The 20,341-nt window shown below is 41.9% G+C and overlaps 1 protein-coding gene across 1 annotated transcript; it reads right to left on the bottom strand.

Annotated features, from left to right (window-relative positions):
- Positions 1 to 3,237: 3,237 nt before the first annotated feature.
- Positions 3,238 to 13,359, bottom strand: ODF1 (outer dense fiber of sperm tails 1). The gene is made up of 2 exons (XM_060242942.1): positions 12,936 to 13,359; positions 3,238 to 3,696 (listed from the first exon to the last, which is right to left on the bottom strand). The coding sequence occupies exons 1-2, from the start codon at positions 13,235 to 13,237 to the stop codon at positions 3,378 to 3,380; spliced, it is 621 nt and encodes a 206-aa protein (XP_060098925.1). The 5' UTR covers positions 13,238 to 13,359; the 3' UTR covers positions 3,238 to 3,377.
- Between the last annotated feature and the right edge of the window lie 6,982 nt (positions 13,360 to 20,341).

Raw genomic sequence — 20,341 nt, forward strand, 5'->3', positions numbered from 1 at the left:
GCTTGTACAGGAAAGAGTAATTTGTTCCATTGCTTCTGATGTTTCAGCTGACAGACCTAATGGAGTTTTGGGGTGAGCATGTGGAACAATAATAGGTAAGGCAGGATGACCGCACAGAAAGACTGGGGACAATGTGTGGGGCCATTAAAGGCAATCACAGATTGACATGAGACACATACTGTGACTATAGGGGAATTATTTAGCTAGAAGAGAATAACGGGTTTGTGGATGATCAAAATTATGAAAGATAATATTATTGCAATAACCAGGGGTTTTTTTTTTTGAGCAGGAATGCACAGGAATGCAGTTCTTTTTGGCTTGGCATAAAGGAGTGTGGCCTAATATGCAAATGAGTTCCTGCCAGGCTTTTTCTATGAAAAAAGCCCTGGCGATGACTGAAGTTACATTAGGTGATGTTTGTGTGCTGTGTGCAAAGAAAGGATGTAAGCAACTGTATAATTACCACAGCACTAGAGTTTTACTGGATTTATATTTCAGGAGCTTCTGTGGCCCACTTAAGAAAAATCAGCATCCATTGCCAATGTTAGCCTGATATGGGGTGGGATGAAGGGGTTACTTCAGGCTGTGATTATTTCTGTCTAGGGAATTTTACCTGCCAGAAGCTATAAACAGACACAGAGTGAGGCTGACTTTATTCCAATATATGCCACCTAGTGGTAAAATTGCCCAGTTTAAACCCTTTTTTCTCTGTAACAATCCTTAGACAACTTGTTGTCTAAAAGTCTTAACCAGTTGAATGAGAAAGAAAAGGAGAGGATATTCTCAGCAAATGTTGATCATAAACGAAGCACCAGCTTCACTGTTGAGAAGAAAATTACTTTCATTCAGTGAGACCAGAACGGACAGGATCAATCATTGCCTGAAAATATTTTATACATCTTGCGCTGTGTGACTTATTTTGTATCAGGCTTTTAAATATAGACTTTATTACTGGAATTTTTTTTTAACCCTTATTTTTTGGAGGAGAACCTGAATTTGAGACCTTTACATTGATAGAGTAGCAGAAACCTGAATGAGATGTATATTTCAGCTTGTTTTTAACTGGGTTGTTTTTTTCTCCTGCAAGGGAAACCACTTTCATGGGAATTGCTTCTAATTTCCCAAGGCTCACTGATTTACATCTTGTATTAATAGTGTTGTCAGATAGGGTTGCCAGCTCTGGGTTGGGAACTTTCTGGATATTTGGGCATGGAGCCTGGGAAGGCAAGGATGGAGAGGGGAGAGACCTCAGCAGGTTGTAATGTCATAAATCCCACCCTCCAAAGAGAACATTTGCTCCAGAGAAACTGATCTCTGCTGTCTGGAGATCAGGGGTAATTCTAGAAGAGCAGCAGGCCCCAGTTGGAGGCTGGCAATCCTATTACAGAGCAGTGTTTCTAGCTGTCCCTTTAATATAATTTGATTTGCAAGCAATTGACAGGTGATTTTATTTAACTTCTTGCCATTGAAAGCTTCAGTTACCCCTTTCTTCTCATTAAACCTTAATGAAAGAGGATTTTTCCTCCCTGTCTAGCTGGCAACCTCATACATGGATATGACTTTTATAAAGGAAGTGGCATGAAGCAGTGGCACTTATGATAACAAGACATGTCTGCTCTAGTTACACAAATAATGGACAAATTAACAATTCAGGGTACATATGTAGGAACACAGATGCCTGTGTATTGGCAACTTCTTACCCAGATATTCCTTCCATGTCTCCCCCCTCCCACACTCTCAACAGGCATAGCACTGCACTGATTGATCATGTACATACTATGAATGTGTGCTTTTTTATGCTATTTCCAAATTATCATGTCATTCTGCTAGCATTTCCATACCATCATTGGCAGACTTGGATCTCAGTTGGTTAGGTCCTGTACTTCACCCTGGGCATCCCTAAGCAAAAACAAAACAAAACAAAAACCCTAGGGAATTACTTTAGCTGCCCTGATGAGGGAAGGGAGAGGGATTCAGGTCTACCTGACATGCCAACTTGTAAAGTCTCAGTCTAAAATACCTGAGACCCCATCCTATCACATTTTTAACCCATGCTTCTTCCCAAGAAGAGTTGGGGTCTATGCCATTTTTTCTCCATCTTAAGGAGTCTCAAAGAGGCTTTCAACCACATTCCCTTCCCTTCCTTACAACAGGCACCTTGTGATGTAGGTTGGATTGGCAGAGTTCTGAGAGAACCGTGACTGGCACAAAGTGACCCAGCAGGCTTTATGCAGAGGAGTGGGGAATCAAACCCTGTTTTCCAGATTAGAGTTTGTGACTCTTAAACACTACACCACACTGGCCCTGAGGAATTCAGGATAGTATACACATCTCTTATTTCCTCATTATGTTCTCATAACATCACTCTGAGATAGGTTAGGCCAACGGTCCACAACTTCTTTGCGTTCATGTACACATCTGGAATTCTGACATAAGGTGATGGGCACAAGTGACAAAATGGCTGCCATGGGAGGTTGAGCCATGCACACACACAGAGAAAACCCAAGTGCTGGGAAGAAGGGGGATAATTTAAATATATATACTTGGGAAATGGAGTGAGAGAAAATAAAACCTATACTGTGTTAGTAGCTGCCCCTACATCATTTTAATCTGAACAGCCAATCAGTTCACTGTCCAATTAAAGGCCCTCCTGGCCAAGATTCCCCCTGGTCTCACCCACTTTATAAAACACTTGGTGTGCACTAGAAGAAAGTGTTGGTGGGTGCCACCAGAAACCACACTAGGAACACCTGGGTTAGGCTGAGACAGCGAGAGTGAGTGGCCTAGAAAAAAGGGGTGGAATTCTAGCAGGAACTCCTTTACATATTAGGCCATACACCCCTGATATAGGCTCTTTTTTGTAAGCTCTTGGAGGATTGGCCACATCAGCGGTATGTGGCCTAATATGCAAAGGAGCTCCTGCTAGAATTCCATCCCTGCTAGAAAAGATGTTGCTGTCCTACTGAGCAAAATTTTGGTTACCTTCATTCTAATACCATGTAAAATGCTAGTGTTCTCATCCCCCTGCTTCCCTCTCCCTTTGTATTCTTTCAAATGTAAGCTGTTCTGGAAGGTCTTGTTTTACTATTATTCCTTGTACACTATGTACTGTTTAAGCTCTTGAGTAATGTGAAATAGTCCCCCCTACCCCCGCTGTAACTACCAAACAAGCTGAAGTGCTTTCAAATATGACTTAACAACAAACTTGCATTCAAGCCAAGAGATTTACAACGCTGTCATTGTTGGAAGAGGGTTACATGGTTGCTAACACATGGCTAATGGGTGCTATTAAAAAAAACTAACAGCAATCCCACTGGGAATCCACTGGAGTTACATCCTTATGCTGATCGGCTACCAGAGCTGATCATCCATGGTCTTTAAAGCAAACTCAGCAGGCAGGGAGGACACGGGTGTGATGGAGATTCTATTCTCACAAGACTGGTGGGTCCTATACTGTAAGTGACCTCCTCATCTGACACCCCTGGTGGCAAACAGATCTCTTTGGTGACTGTTGAGTAGTTGTATTCTTTTCCTTGGCACGTCTTAAATTCCTCTTCATGTTCCGCTGACACTTTGACTTTTCCATCTTGCACTTTCACTTTTATGTCCTCTGGGTCAAAACCTTTAATGTCCATCAGAGCCAAAAGCTTTGGACGAGAGGATGCTTCCAGCATCTTAGTAACCCTTCTTCGAATCCTGCAATAAAGAAGCAAGATTTCAGAATCATTCACTCATTCATTATTCTATCCTACTTTTCTCCCTGGAGGAACCTAAAGCAGTTTACAATAAACATGATGTGAATAAGCCAGTAAAGCTTATTTATAGCATACCCTTCAACATTTTACAGATAAAATATATACTTGTAACACATATGTTGCCAGTGCTGGGGAGGGTGGCAACTACAGTGGGAGGCTTCCCCTGCTTATAGGCCTACTCAGGACTTCTGGTTGGCTGATGTGTGAAACAGGGGCTTGACTAAAGGGACCATTGTTTGTTCTAAGGTTTGAATTCCAACTCTGCTATGGAAGTTTGATGGGTAACCTTGGGCCAGTCACTCTCTTTCAGCCTAATGTTGGGTGGATGTTGTGAAAATAAAGTTGGAAGAGGGGAGAATGATGTTGTATGCTCTTTGGGTCCCCGCTGAGGAGAAAAGAAGGGAATAAGTATCCAAATACATAAAGTGTGATGTGAGTCTTCCCCCCACCTGGCAACCATTATCCTTTGTTCAAGATTCTACCTTGCCTGCTGCTTTGACTTACTCCTGCTGATTTAAAGACCAAGAGGGTGATGGCCCTTCTTAATTAAAGATACATTGGAAAAATATAAATTGTCCTATAATATATTAACAATTCAAAATAGACTCAGAAACTCAGCATCCTGGCAGGCTATGAAGTCTGTGATGCCTTAAAGATAAAGGTAGTCCCCTGTGCAAGCACCATTCGTTTCTGACTCTGGGGTGACGTTGCTTTCACAACGTTTTCACGGCAGACTTTTTACAGGGTGGTTTGCCATTGCTTTCCCCAGTCATCTACACTTTCCCCTCAGCAAGCTAGGTACTCATTTTACCGACTTCGGAAGGATGGAAGACTGAGTCAACCTGGAGCTGGCTACCTGAACCAGCTTCCACTGGAATCAAACTCAGGTCATGAGCAGAAGGCTCCGATGCAGTACCACAGCTTTTTCACTCTGTGCCATGGGTCTCTCTGTGATGTATTGCAACTGGACAAAATATACCCATCAGATCCCCCCCCCCCCCCCCCAAGCACTTTAACTTCTGGCAAATCTAAAGAGAGCTGGATTCTGAAGAATGACAAAACTAGTACCTTACACTAAATGTTAACAAGGATCCTTTAAAAAGATGACATTTATAGAAGAATAATTCATTTATACCACACTTTCCCCCTCAGTGGAGACCCAAAGTGGCTTACATCATTCTCCTCTTCTCCATTTCACCCTCACAACCATCCTGTGAGGTCAGTTGGGCTGAGGAAGTGTGACTGGCCCAAGATCACCCAGTGAGCTTTCAGGGCAGATATGGGGATTTGAACCTGGATCTCCCAAGATGCTAGTCTGACACTCTTAACCACTACATCACACTAGGTGTGGGTAATAGGGAAAGCTGGAACTTAAGGTATGGGGATGCCTAGACCTAATATTGAAATGTTACAATTTAATAATAAACTCTGGTGGTAGTGCCTGCTAATGCCATGGGCCAATATAGATGGAATAGCCATGATACACCAACTTGCACCAATGACAGAAATTGTTACAGTGCCATATCCTAGCATTGTTAGACCTGGTCAATGACCAACATATGGCATTGGCCAGTAGATACTGGTGTGTAGCTGTCATTTTATTAGGCACGTACAGAAGAGAATCTATGTTATACAAATGTTGGTTATCCAGCTTCAATGTGTTCCCCATGTAGCTCTTAGCCAATGCAATCCTTCGGAAACAGAACTCTGTCTGAAATTCTTTTTTAAAAAATTGGATAAATAGGCTACTTAGCTCCATGAAGCTGAACTATATTTCTGAATATTTACCAGTTGTGACATTTTCTAGACGTGAAACCGCCCTGGGGAGATAATATTTGCTCCATCAGCACATGAGCCGGCCCCAAACAATGCAAACAGCACCTAGTTTGTTTCAGTTTAGGAAAACAGTGCAAGAAATGTCTAAGTCCTCCATGCACTATAGTCCCAATCTGAAATGCGGTACGCAAATGCCTGTGAAGCCTCAGGACATGCCTCTCTGTACCGAATCAGAGGCGGCCCTGGAGAAAATGTGACATATAATTAGGCACACAGATGTGGACTGGAGGTCTTAAAATGACTTCCTAAAATTGTCTTCTAGTATTCGAGAAATTGTCTTCTAGTAGTCGAGAACTCAGTTGTATGTGCAGAAGGGTAAGCGAACTTAGGCCACCTACATAAGGGTTCCACATAGGAAAACAATAACATGAAATCCACATTTAAAATGTTACATATAATCTACATGTGCTTGGAGGTTAAGGCCAATTGCATATAGGGAAATACATATCTTCATAAGTGAGTATGTCTTGAATGACAATATTTTCTATATATAGTGATATATATCATGTTTGAAGTAGGTTCAAAACTGGAAGTAGACCTGAAAATGTCCAACATCACTTCAGGAGATCACCACAGGCCAGGTAAATTGACCTGACACCCTATCCCTTACTCTTGATAGAGTCATCATAATTTTAAAAATAAAAGAAAAGACAATGGAATAGCTGAGAAAACAATGCAACACAAATAAAATAGAAAAAAGAATTGACTTCCATCAGAGCAGGTGGGGGGGGGGAAGGCAGCAGATCAAAAATAAAGCAACTGAAGCAGGTGGAAAAACAAAATTGGAGGGCAGGTGGATTTTATTTAGGCAAACATACAAATCTGAAGTGTCACCAACTTCAAATTAATAACACAAATTGGTAATTAAATCTGTTTTTTTAATGTATTTACACGTCGGTTCAGACTCATAAACACATCTTGGTGCCAAAGCTTCAGCTAAGTTTCTGTGAAGCCCATATGGTTACACAAAGAAATGCAGAACAACCTTCAAATCTACAGCTAATACACACCCTCTGGGTATGCACATTTAAGGGCTGTAGATGATGTTCCCTCTTCCCTTTATAGACAATGCCAGAGCCTTAGCTCTACTTGTTACCATGGCCAACAGACAATTCACTGCTCCCTTGGCCTAGGTTCTCCCTTTCCAAATGATTCCCTATACAGCAAATATAGACTACCCTGACTTGGATTGCCCAGATTAGCCTGAACTTGTCAGATCTCAGAAGCTAAGCAGGGTTGGCCCTGTTTAGTATTTGGATAGGAGACCACCAAGGAAATCCAGGGTCATGATGTGGAGGCTGACAAGGGCAAACCACCTCTAAATGTCTCTTGCCTTGAAAACCCAATGCAATTGCCATAAGTCAACAAGAGAGAGAGAGAGAGAGAGATGGGCTCCCTACTTGAGCTCACTCGAAGCTCCACAATATTACTTATTTTCTATCCTTTTGATAGCATCCTGTTCTTTTTATTTGTGGACCAAAGTGCAGCTAGGAATTTGGGCACTAATGCTATAATTATAATTAATCCCATCCTTTCTCACTCAGACACAGAAGAACTGGAAAGAACTACATTCCCTGGAGGTATAGGGGGGAGGTATTTGTGAATTTCCTACATTGTGCAGGGGAGGGGGGTAGTGGTGGTGGTGGTTGAACTAGATGATCCTGAAGGTCCTTTCATCTTCATAATTCTGTGATTTCCCTCTTGGGCATGTACTTTTAAAGATGGGCTGCTGCTTCCCCTACGTAACTGGGGTCAGGATAGTTCAATTTGTAATGGAGAAGTTTCCTCATCCACCAATTTTTTCCTGCTATTCCAGCGGACCAGATTCCTGGACCATCATTCACTGTTGAAGGAGACTCTGCTGGTGAAGTTGCAAGTAAAAATCTGCACATTAGGAAAGGGTTTGTTTACTTATTAAAATACTGTCATGCACAGGGGCAGACAAAGATGTTAAGATGGCCCAGGGACCAGGTTAAGTCTGGCTGAATGGCCTCTGTGGCACTATAAGCCGGCACTGAAGGGGCCGCTCAGCTCAGACTGATTGCTGTGGTGCAGGAGTAGCAAACCTAGAGTACCACAGTATAAATCAATTTATATAAACATGAAAAAACCATGGAAAATTGATGAACAATGTTAAAGATGTATTTATAAATATGAATAATTCAATAACACTTTTCACAAACTTCATGTCACTTAGCTAGGCACAAAACATTACAAATTTCTAACTCCAATGTGCAGAGAATATTTTTTTTTAAAGTTGTTTCTCATTCATCATGTCAGTTATTGACTTCATATGCCAACATTGCCAACAGAGAGTTTTCTCCAGGGCTAGTGCTACATGAAGTGTTTCATGATGTTATGACGAGTGGGAAATGTCTCTTTGACAAAGGTTCATTCGGAAACAGTAATATAGGTGGCTTTACTGTCAGAGGCTGTTGGCAACCCACCTTCTTAAGAGGTTTTCAAATGATGAAGCCTTGAGTTTGGCAATATTCAAAAAGCAAGAAATATCTACCAAGAATTGGAACTGAATGCATGTGAAATATTCTTGGCACTGGCACTTTAATTCACCCATGGACGCTGGCAAATGGTCTATGAGCGTGTGAAGTCAATAACTGACAGATGAATGAGAAACAACTTTTAAAAACTTTATTCTCTGCCCATTGGATTTAAAAATTTGTAATGTTTTGTACCTTGCTAAGTGACATGTAGTTTGTGAAAAGTGTTTTTAAATACTTCATATTTATAAATACATCTTTAACATTGTTCGTCAACTTTCCACGTTTTTTTGTGGTGCAGGAGTAGACAAGAGGTGAGCTGACACCCATGTATGAGCTCAGTTGCCCCTGCAGCAGTGGCAGAACTACTGGAGTTTGGCTCTCCTAGCTCCTGGCTGCCAGCAGACCACCAGACAGCAGTCTTCTGGGGACATTCCCTGTAAGTTAAATGGCCGGTCCATTCCTGATTATGCATTCCTTGCTTCTCTGAGCAGGGAGAGGTTCTCCGGGGCAGGGCTTACCTGGCTTGGTTCTCCTTGGAAGATAAAATACTAGAAATGTACCGCATTTTGTGGTATTTTCTTTATTTACAAATATCTAAAGGGAGTGCAGGTGGAAGCACAGGGGCATCCTATCCTACAGGACATCAAATCCAGAAATCCATATCAGATCCAAAAGAGAGAAAGACATTCTTCATTCTAAGGTGCTACAGCAAACCCGCAGCAGTGTCTGTCTATTTCTTTCTCAAAATCTGAACTTTTCTGTCTTCACATATAGACATAGATCTATTCCCTTCCTTCAGCTGTCCAATCCTCTAAGCTTTGGTGGCTGTTTGGGACAGAGCCATTAAGGTCCATTGAAGAGATCAGGGGTAGACTGGCAGAGGGGGAGATGACCCTGGGAAAGGCTCCCACCTCCAGCCTGTCTTGGGTCCACCTTGAACATCCTGGGAGGAGGGAGGAAAAGCCTGCCTGGCCAGCCCTGAACAGAAAGTGCCCAGCCAAGATTGACAGCTGGGCAAAGTGAGACTGGACAGGTCCATCCTGACCCTCACTGCATTGAGTCTGGGTGGGCGTGTCACCTCTTCTCCTCTCTCTTGAGCCAGCAGAAAAGCTGATAGGATTAATACCCAATATGAAACTGCAAAACCCTTTAAAAAGTATTTGAAGAAAATACATTTTAAAATGCATAGTGCCCACGTTATCAATAATTCTACACACTTGCCCTGTACACCTGGCAACCTGAATGCTGAATGGGTAAGAAGGATTATTTCTGGCTTAGCAATTAGGCAGAACAGTGCCTGAACACTAGCCCTTGCATCTCTAAGTAAAAAACTAGGGACTTACTTTTCTCATCCTACATTTACAGGTGTGCCCATACAACCGGAGACGCCTGGGAGAGGAAATAATTTTAAAAGACAAATGCCAAACAGTCTGAAATAGCAATATAACAATATAGTTCTTGCCAGCTCCTCTTTTCTCCCCCACCCACCCAGGGCACACTCGTGACAGCTCCTTAAATTTGCACTTGGGAAGGAACAGAAGAGGGAAGAAGGAAAGGAGAACCATTGGGGACTCCAGATGAAACGTGGGAGAGCCACATCACCTGCCCTGACTTGGATAGCTCAGGATAGCCCAATCTAGTCAGGTCTCAGAAGCTAAGCAATGTCAGTCCAGGCTAGTATTTGGATGGGAGACTTCTAAGGAATACCAGGGTTGGTAGGCAGAGGCAGGTAACAGCAAACCACCTCTGAACCTCTCTTGCTTTGAAAACCTTACAGGGTCGCCATATGTTGGCTGTGACTTTGACAGCAAATGCACTTATTTTATTATTTATTATTTATATTGTTGAATTTATATCCTGTCCTTCTCACGAATGTGCTCAGGGCAGGTAACATCAGATTTTAAAACATCAAAAAAAGTTATTACAATAGTAGTTAAGAATAAAAACAATTTAAGAGATGGCAAAATGTTTATTCAATAATCCTAACAGCTGGATATGTAGTCAACAGGAGTCACAGCAAGTAATAATACCAACATTCCACATGGGCAGATGTTATTGGGTGGCATTCTGCAGGGAGGCCAAATAATTGGATGTCCATCACCTCAAACAAAGGCCCAATGAAACAGCTCAATTTTACAGTAAGTCCCACAAAGCCCTGGTCTCAAGTGGGAGCCTGTTCCACCAGATGGGGGCCAGGATAGAGAAAGCCCTGGCCCTAACTGAGGCTAAACGGATGTCCTTTGGGCCAGGGATTGCCAGTAGATGGTTGATCAGCAGAGCGCAAGGCTCTCTGAGGGGTATATGGGGGAAAGATGGTCCCTTAGATATGTTGGTCACAGGTTACTTAACTGGCAGAGCACTGGCTGAATGCATGTCCACATAGACACTGCAGTCAGCAGGCAAGCCACTGCACCCGCAGTAGTTAAATAAATAACCTCCTAAAATGCACATATCCGCCAGTTTGGTGTAGTGGTTAAGTGCGTGAACTCTTATCTGGGAGAACCGAGTTTGATTCCCCACCCCTCTACTTGCACCTGCTGGAATGGCCTTGGGTCAGCCATAGCTCTGGCAGAGGTTGTCCTTGAAAGGGCAGCTGCTGTGAGAATCCTCTCAGCCCCACCCACCTCACAGGGTGTCTGTTGTGGGGGAGAAAGATAAAGGAGATTGTGAGCTGCTCTCAGACTCTGAGTGGAGGGCGGAATACAAATCCAATGTCATCTTCTTCATATTACAGTAGAAAGCAAGGGGGACAGAAATGGTACTACCCTGGCGATTGGCATATTCCTCTGGCAATCTTTCAAAGCTTTAATTACAAAATGTTTATTTCTTGTCACCAAGAGGGCACAGACTGATCCTATGCATAAGTATATTGCCCTGAGTTCCAAAGGGCTTCGTCTCTAGTAAGAATGCATGAAGCTGCACTTTGGGGGTGAATCTGGGTGAGGGCAGGGTTTGAGAAGGGGAGGGGCTTCAGCATGGTACATGAATCACAAAGAAATACTTTTTGCCTAGTGGGTCATACAAATCTAGCTTCTTCACATACGCAGGCACTTTCAATCCACTTTCAGTGCACTTTGCAATTGGATTTTATTGTGTGAAATGGCAAAATCCACTTGCAAAGGGTCACTAATATGGATTGAAATTGCATTATTTTACATATGTGAGAGTGGTAATAATAATTGTCTACTTTTTGTAAGGCCAAATGTGTTAGTAAAATTCTCAGTCTAGTACCAGAATGCAGAAAGCAGCTTTCTATAATTGAAACAGGTACATTTGGAGGAGTGTATAGTTAGAAAGTCTCTCATAGCAGCAGTGACAACCTACATAGATACCCTTATCTGTTGAACAATGGAAAGAATGCCAGGACAATAATTGAAAACCACTTCTTCCAGATAACATGTGCTAATATTAGGGTTGCCAGGTCCAACTCAAGAGAGATCTGGGGACTTAGTGGGTGCAGCCAGGAGACTGTGGGGGTGGAACCAGCAGCAAGGGTGTGATAAGCACAATTTATTCCAAAAGGAATTCTGGCCATCACATTTAATGGGACTGCACACCTTTTAAATGCCTTCCCTCCATTTGGAAATAATAATGGATAGGGGCACCTTCTTTTGGGGCTCATAGAATTGGACCCCCTGGTCCAATCTTTTTGAAACTTGCTGAAAAATTGGTGCCTCTATCTCAAAAGATAGCCCCCAGAGCCCCCAATACCTGCAAATCGATTCTCCATTATACCCTATGGGAACTGGTCTCCATAGAGCATAATAGAGTGCCCAGCAGACATCCCTCCACTTTCTGATGACCCTGAAGTGGGGGGAGGGCCTCCGAACCATGGGGTCCCTTGTTCCCAACTGGGGATTGGCAACCCTAGCTAATATCTGGGTCAGAGTATAACAGAGAAGTTGTTTTTCAGTTGCTTTCTTCATTATTTGAGAAGAGGAAAGCTTCAACAAGCTTCTTGAAGGACAATTTGTCTGCCATCTAGGATTGCTAGCTCTGGCTGGGGGTGATGTCTGGACAGGTCAGAGGTGGGAGAAGGATGTGGATGTGATGCCATGGAATCTGCCCTTTAAAACTGCCATATCCCCCCCAGTGGAACTGATTTTAGTAGTCTGGAGAGCCGTTGTAATTTCATGAGACTTCAGGCTTCACCCTGAGACTTGGTTACCTTGATGCCAGTACTGATTTCCCCTTGCCTAACAAAGCTCTAAGGCATTCCCTCATTTGGATGGAAAAAAGAACACTACAGATGCTTTTATAAGGAATTCAGAGTAGGGAATGCTAGGGATTCAAGAGGGAAAAAGGAAATGCTTCCAGTGCTCTTTCGACTTCCCCTACATGATTAAAAAGGGAGAGGAAGAATATGTGGTCATCTGATGAGTGCTCCATCAGCCAGTTGAAAATGGGTCTCAAGACCCAAACCTGTTCCTTTCTTTATAACTTTGGGGAACAGGATTCCTCTCTTTAAGTATTTGAAGGGCTGTTACTTAGAGGAAGGCAGGGAGCTGTTCCTGTTGGCAGCAGAGGATAGGATTTGCAATAATGGTTAAATTAAGAGCAACAAGGCACAGATTGGATATTAGGAAAAACTTTTTTACAGAAAGAGTTGTTCAACAGTGGACTCAGCTACCCAGGGAGGTGGTGAGCTCCCCCTCATTGGCAGTCTTTATAACTTCTAACAGGAACAACAGCAAAATTATGTCATGTGGTTAAACAATACTCTGTAGTTTGATTACACCAAGGAACAAATAAATTTTCCGTTGTGTATGTTGCCACTACCTCACCCGCTTTAAACTACATAGAGTATGAACTGCCTAAGTAATAAATCAAAGGGAGCTTTTACCTGGCCAGTTCTTGCTCAGCTTCTATTTTAGCTCTAATGGCTCTCCTCTCCAACGTTGTGAGGCATGGTAGTCGACATGGGCTGCAGCACAGAATGTCACAGAGGCAGTGTGGATATGGGTGGAGAGAACAACAACAGTGCGGGTGGAGGCTTACGTCACAGAGGCAATGTAAGTGGAGATGTCTGTTGCAGAGGCTATGGCAGCAATGCATTTCCATGAGTCTTAAGCGCCTCTTGATTTCTCTGTCAGTTCGCCTTAAATCTCGCCTCACAGTTTCCAAAGCCTGACAGAGTGACGCCATTAGTAGGCCTTAAACCATATTAACATACGAGTACAACCTTTAAAAGGGGCACCCGTCAGGGAAAAAAATTTGGTCTTGCAAGCCCTGGCCAGAAGTTTGCTTTAAGAGCAAGCACCTGGTGGTTTAGCTGTATTCCAGCATACAGTTTATGACATCATTACTCTGCCAGTACCTCACAATCAGCCCCTTGCCATGGGAACTGTAAACAGGGAGTACATTCTAGACAGCTACTGAATGCAAAATACTATAATGATGAAGCATGAAGACTGGCATTTCATGTATAAAGTAGTCCAGGATTTCCAATTCTTAGACTTAGTTAAAAGCCATTAGGAGCCCATATTACACACACACATACACACATATATGTAGAAGAAGATATTGGATTTATATCCTGCCCTATACTCTGAATCTGAGTCTCAGAGCGGTTACAATCTCCTTTACCTCCCTCCCTCCCCCACAACAGACACCCTGTGAGGTAGGTGGGACTGAGAGAGCTCTCACAAGTGTGTGTGTGTATTTATTTATTTAATCAAATTTATATCCCGCCCTCCTCTGACGGGCTCAGGGCGGCTAACAATAAATAAAAACAACCTAAAATATTAAAACAAGTATACAACAAAATATACAATAAAATCATTTCCATTATATAGTCATTAAAAGTCCAAGGTGCATGTTGATGTTCTAATTATTCTGATCTTTCTTGTTTCAGTTATATTGGTTCAGTGAGATTGTCAGTGCCGTGGAATAACAGCCACCTCCCCTTAACTGTTAAAAGCAAGTTTGAACAGTTCGGTTTTACAAGCCCTGCAGAACTGTGGCAGGTCCCGCAGGGCCATGATGTTTCCAGGGAGGGCATTCCACAGAGCGGGGGCTATTACTGAGAACGTTCTGGTGGCTGTCAATCGAGCTTCTTGTATGTGTGTGTCTGTGTATATATATATATATATATATATATATATATATATATATATATATATATATATATATGCACACGCACACACACAGATATATATATACACATATATACATATACACACACACTAAATCTTCTTCATATAAACAAGTACCTTGTGGGAGTATTTTAAAACTGTTTTCATTTTACAAAATAATATAAACAATAACTCTAAATACCCTTGCCTATGCCTTTACCATGTTGCTCGTCCACATGACTGATTACTGAAATTCCATACTTATCAATATAATTAGACAGTATTTTTGGTTTTTTTGCAGCTGAGTGACTTCCCTTTCAAAAAAATAAATGATTAGTATCTTTCTCCTATAAAAATGATCCTTAATTTGTTATATGGATGTTGGAGAAGGTGTTGGAGAAGAAATCAAAGATTCTGTTTGTGGAAATGTTTAAAAATGGCCCCTTATCTGAACGCACAAAACCAGACAATTGAGGCTTAAAGCAAAGTCAGACCTAGCCAAACAAAATCAAAAGATTGTCCCATAAACTTGACAATTATTCAACTGAAATTCAAAGTTCAGTTCAAGAATCATTTTATGTTAAAAAGCTGAAAATATTCCTGAATCAAACTTATTTTGATTACCTATTTAGGGGCTAACAAGATTGGAGGTAAGAGATCCTTCAAGCAAACTATCCCAGAGGAAAAAGTTGTTAGTATAAAATGCATAGGGATTCAGCTCATCTGAGCTTTTTATTTCTTCACTCCCACTGGATTTTACCATGTTTATTTTACTGGCATTAAGAGGAAAACATTATGGACTTCACTAAGCAACAAGATCAGTTTGCAGATTTTTGTTGTAACTAGGGCAACATGAATGACAAATATACCACATGTAAGTTTTCCATGTATTGGGGAAGTTCCTTAACTCCTTCTAATAATCTAGTGCCTCTGTAACAATAGTTTTCAGATATTGCTCCAATCTGAGAAAGTCCCACAGGTCAAAATTAGATATTTTAGTGTCAGAATGAGTACCACTATGTAATAAGCTGATCCTACTAATTTCTCTGGACTAGTAACAAGCAACATAGGGAAAGGATTTTGAACATCTGAAGTGCAAATTATTGGTGCTGATCCAAGACACTAATCACCTATAAAACACTGTACCAAGAAGATCCTAAGAACTTTATTTTCTAGAAAAGACAGTGACTGGCACCATCCACTGTAGTCAGGAAGGAGTGTGTGATCAGCCCACACGATATTTATATTTATAATCAGAGATTTGGTAACAGTTGGGATGGCCATGAACCAAACCACAAAGCAAAATTTGTCACTGATGAACAATGGCTGATGAGCAAGTCTTGCAGTGCTTCCTGAAGGTCCTCAGGGATGCTCACCACTTCAGGGAGCCCATCCACAGAGCTAGAGCCATAATGGAAAAGGCCCAGACTCTGATCCAGGGGTGGCCAAACTGTGGCTCGGGAGCCACATGTGGCTCTTTCACTCATATTGTGTGACTCTCAAAGCCCCCACCACTGTATCGGACACCTTGGAGAAACCATTTATCTCTTTAAATCACTTCTCTAAGCCAAGTCAGCCATTGGCTTGGAGGATGCATTTAAAGTTAAACCCTGCTTTTTTCCACCTCTCCCTCCCTCCTCCCCATCTATTTGCCTTCTTCCTTCCCTCCCTTCTGGCTGTCAAACATCTGAAGTTCATGTCTTGAGGCTTTCAAACATTCTCTGTGGCTCTTATGTTAAGCACATTTGGCCACTCCTGCTCTGATCAGTCGCAGACAGGCCACCCCACAGGGGTGCAATAGCCAACAAATGGCTGCCTGATCATCATAGCTGATGTACAGGGACATATGGAAGGAGATGGTACTTCCTTCAAATGAAGTATGAAATGAGCTAATGCTTTGGTGTGGCACTTATTTTGGCTGAAAATGATATCTAGAACAATACAGGCTTATCTATTTGAAGAGGGAAGTAAGACATCCAGCTACACATCAGGACAATTTTTTTTACTCTGATAGATGGGACTGGGATAGAGATGAATGAATCAACATGCCACATTCCTGCTGTTTGACCAGCCTGTCCGTCACTTGGATAAATTATTCCTGGCTTTCACCCATTTGTACATGGTATTTCAATTTGCACACAGCACTCATTTTGGTGCAGAGAGCAAAACTCCTTTAAATGCATACTTTTGATGTGATGAGTCAGAAGTCATCTTGGAAGGAATTTTTGAACCTGTACCCTAAGTTCTCTTTGGCCTAAGAAGGGAACTTGCAGACTAGAGGGAAAGCTCATGTGAAGCAGCTTCAGGGTACAGCTCAGTGTCTAGAAATAACTTTGGACAGTCCTCAGTAAGCTGTCTGGCTATGGAGGTTTCCTGGATCTCCCAAAGAGAAGAAGACTGTGAGCACTATAAATCAGATTAGGCAGCAACTATCTTCTCTATTGTTTCTGTAATATCCTGCCTTAATTCCACATACTTGTAGATTGTCCCTAAATATATGTGGTATTTTTTGAATATACGTGTGGTTAATAAAGCTTTTCAAAAAACCTGATCTCTGGAGTTTGGGACTGAACATCTTGGCATAGGACTCATCTAGGAAAAGGTGCTGAAATGGACAGTTCCGGCATAGAGAATAAGAGGATGGGGAAGGGACTGTCAAGTTAACCTACCTCACTTCTGCATGTGCACACTTTCATCAAGAGGTCAACAGGCTGACTGGAGGCAGTGCGTGAAACAGATACATTCTGACAGGTATTGAACCAGTCCAAAAAAAAAAAAAACTGCTGATGGCAAACTACCTGAGTTTTTCCTGACGGAAAAGTTTTTTTCTAACTCAGATCTGGCTCCTGGAAGTCTTGGCACATGGAGCTGAGTAAGCAAGATGGTGAAAGATGTCAGTGACTGGAAAAACCAGGGGCTGCAGCCTGTTACAGCACCAAGTCTTGGATTATCTTCCTGCATGTCTGCAAGCATGGCCTAATGCCAGTCTGATTATAGTATGGAAAGTGGAATAAATTCCCCCCAATTGACTTCTGTAGAGGCATACATATGCCTCCAGCAGAGAATAAATACCAGTGGTTTGTTACTTTCAGTTGTATAGGTACGGCTTTTTAAAATATCTGGTCCCTCAAAGGAAAACAATGTTGTTTCTTTAATTAATTGCCAAACTATTTTTGCTGCAGTCTATACACAGAGAAACATAGTGCTGGAAGGGACCCAAGAGTCATCTTGTCTAGCGCCATACACAATACAGGAAATTCCTAACTACCTCCCCCCACCCTTGACCCTTGCTCTATGCCCAGAGGAAGATAAACACCCTGGGTCAATCTGGTCTGGAGGAAAATTCATTCTTGATCCCAAAGTGGCAATCAACATTATCCTTGGTATATAAGAAAGGGCCACAAAGGCTGAGTCCTGGTTCATCCCTTCCAGCCCTTCCTCTCACGGTCTGCCTAGATTCATAGTGAGTTTAGTTGAGCTTCCCTGTGCCACCGGTTGACTTTAGGTGAATGAGCCTTGGTTGCTCACAAATTTGAGCCTTGTTCATGTAATAGCAAATCCAGTTTTGACATTCAGTCTAAACCAAGCCCACTGAATTCCTTGGGCCTATCCTTGCTACTCCACAACAGGGGTTTGGCAAACAACTTGCCACTGTCTGGATCTAGCTAGCTTACCACTTCTTGAGGCACCTCTGTATGAACAATATAATATTTTTAAGAAACTACTAAATGATGCTCCATTCAAACTTTGAAGATGCAATATAGAGCATTAGGCTTACATTAAAAAGGTAGTAAAGGTAGTCCCCTGTGCAAGCACCAGTCGCTTTCGACTCTGGGGTGACGTTGCTTTCACGTTTTCACAGCAGAATTTTTACAGGGTGGTTTGCCATTACCTTTCCCAGTCATCTACACTTTCCCCCCAACAAGCTGGGTACTCATTTTACCAACCTCGGAAGGATGGAATGCTGAGTCAACCTGAGCCGGCTACCTGAAACCAGCTTCCTCTGGGATCGAACTCAGGTCATGAGCAGAGAGTTCAGACTGCAGTACTGCAGCTTTATCGCTCTGTGCCACGGGGCTCTTAAACGGGGCTTACATTAGGCTACCACTAAATCAACAGTAGCCCTATGTAACATAAAAATGGTAAAAGAGACAAAGGAGTGTAGTGGTTAGAGTGTCAGACTGGGATCTGAGCCAGATTTGAAGCATCACTTTCTGGAAGGCCATGGGCCAATTACTCTCTCAATTTAACATACACACAGGGTGGTGGTTGTTAGGCACAAATGGCAGAGAGAGAACAATGTATGCCACTTTGGGTTCCCACTGGAGAGAAAAGCAGGGCATAAACATCTAATTTAAATATTAAAATGAGCCGTTGTCTAACATCTACAGTGCCAAGGAGTGTCTCTCCCTCTCATATGCACACATATGCCAAGTATCACATGGTGATGTTTCAGCAGTGTTATTTTTGCCTGTGTACAAGTAAATGAAATGAGAACTTGAAGCACAGGTACAGCAGTACCTCGATTCATTTTTGCTGCTTGCTAGAAATTTAAGCTTTCCACAAGCTCACATGACTGGAGTGCCAGACTTATGCAATAATGCATTAGATGCCACTTTCTTGAAGTAATATAGAGCATTAGGCTTATATTAGCCTCAGTAAAAAAATAAAAAGGGTTGGAAAACTATTGTTTTAATTACATGAGCAGCCTGAAGCTAACAATTTAAATGGTTAAAATCTAATAGACTGGTGTACTTGGATTTAACTGCAGCTACCCTGGCATGTAAACTGTAAACTTTCAAACTGCTGTTGTTATTTGTGGTGCTGTTATATACAAAGGTTTCGGTAGTTAATTTTGTCAATAATACATACTCACCAGTTAGGGTTGCTATTTATATTCTATTTCACTAGGCTGGCTTTCCAATGACTTTGACTGCTCTTGAGCAATTCGCAGCCCACAGTGTAAAATCTCCCCCTTGCATCATACTTCAGACAACTGATCTGGCAAGGATTGCTATGTATCCTGGTGATGAAAGTAGAAACAGCTGTCTGAATAAAGTGTTTGGAAGGGTCAAAAACCTAGCTGTTACTTGTTCTGTCTATAAAAACTGTTTACATGAAGAAATGTTACATGAAATTGGCAATGCCTTCTTCAGGCTTTTCCAATATCACGTCATATTGCTTATAAACTCCAGAGCTAGAATTGTTCAAGGTTTTAAACATTAAGTGTTCTCAACTACCTTGCAAAAGTGCTCTCACTTAGGCTGTTAAATATATTCCAAATGTTAATTTTTGTCAGACCAAACAACCCCCCCCCCCCCCGTTATTAAACTCAAATATATTCTGCTCTTACTGTTTAGGAGTTCTGTAAATTCAGTTCCCCCTGGCTTTAGCTCAAAACAGAACAATTAAATACTCACGCAAATCCTGTCAATCTAACATTAAAAATCTTGGACCTTGTGAAGTATTTGTGTCACTGTTCTTAACAATGAATACATGCGTGTTCTACCCTGTTTCCCTGAAAATAAGACCTGCCCAAAAAATAAGCCCTAGCAGGATTTCTATGCATTTGTTAAATATAAGCCCTACCCCGATAATAAGACCTAGTGATGGGCGTGGCTATGCAGCGTATCTGCATAGCCACACCATGCATTTCGGCGCGGAGTGGTAAGGAAGACTGAAATGGAATTCTGGGTCTGGAGAGTTATGACAATGTTCCAGAAGATGACTTAACTATATTTGAATAAATGTAGATTGTTGTATCATACTTAATAAAAAATAAGACATCCCCTGAAAATAAGCCCTAGTGTGTCTTCTTGAGAAAAAATAAATATAAGACAGTGTCTTATTTTCGGGGAAACACGGTACATGTGTGTTCATCACAGGAAGCAGGGAAATAAGAATCCATTGAAACTGATTTCAGTAAGAACAGACTGTCATAAATCCCCTCATTCCACTTGCTGGCTGCTAAAATAAATAATCCTAAATTCACTGGACTAGAAACTTCAGCCAAGACACTACCTTCTTGTCATCACATTGGATTGTCTTTCTGTCACCCTCCATTTTGACAGGAGTCCTGTCTCTGTCTGCTAGTCATGAGGCCAAGAAAGAGAGTCATTAGCAGCTCAAAATACAGAGAGCTAACCAAGACAGTAGGACTGTGGCCAGAATCTCT

This window comes from Heteronotia binoei, chromosome 7 (genome assembly GCF_032191835.1).
Source record: "Heteronotia binoei isolate CCM8104 ecotype False Entrance Well chromosome 7, APGP_CSIRO_Hbin_v1, whole genome shotgun sequence".
Taxonomy (NCBI): Eukaryota; Metazoa; Chordata; class Lepidosauria; order Squamata; family Gekkonidae; genus Heteronotia; species Heteronotia binoei.

Bases quoted from the DNA above. Each gene is read 5' to 3' on its own strand.
- ODF1 (XM_060242942.1), bottom strand. From the start codon at position 13,237: ATGGCGTCACTCTGTCAGGCTTTGGAAACTGTGAGGCGAGATTTAAGG. The intron at 3,697-12,935 runs GTAAAAGCTCCC...TCTTTATTGCAG, and splicing joins GCTGAGCAAGAACTGGCCAG to GATTCGAAGAAGGGTTACTA.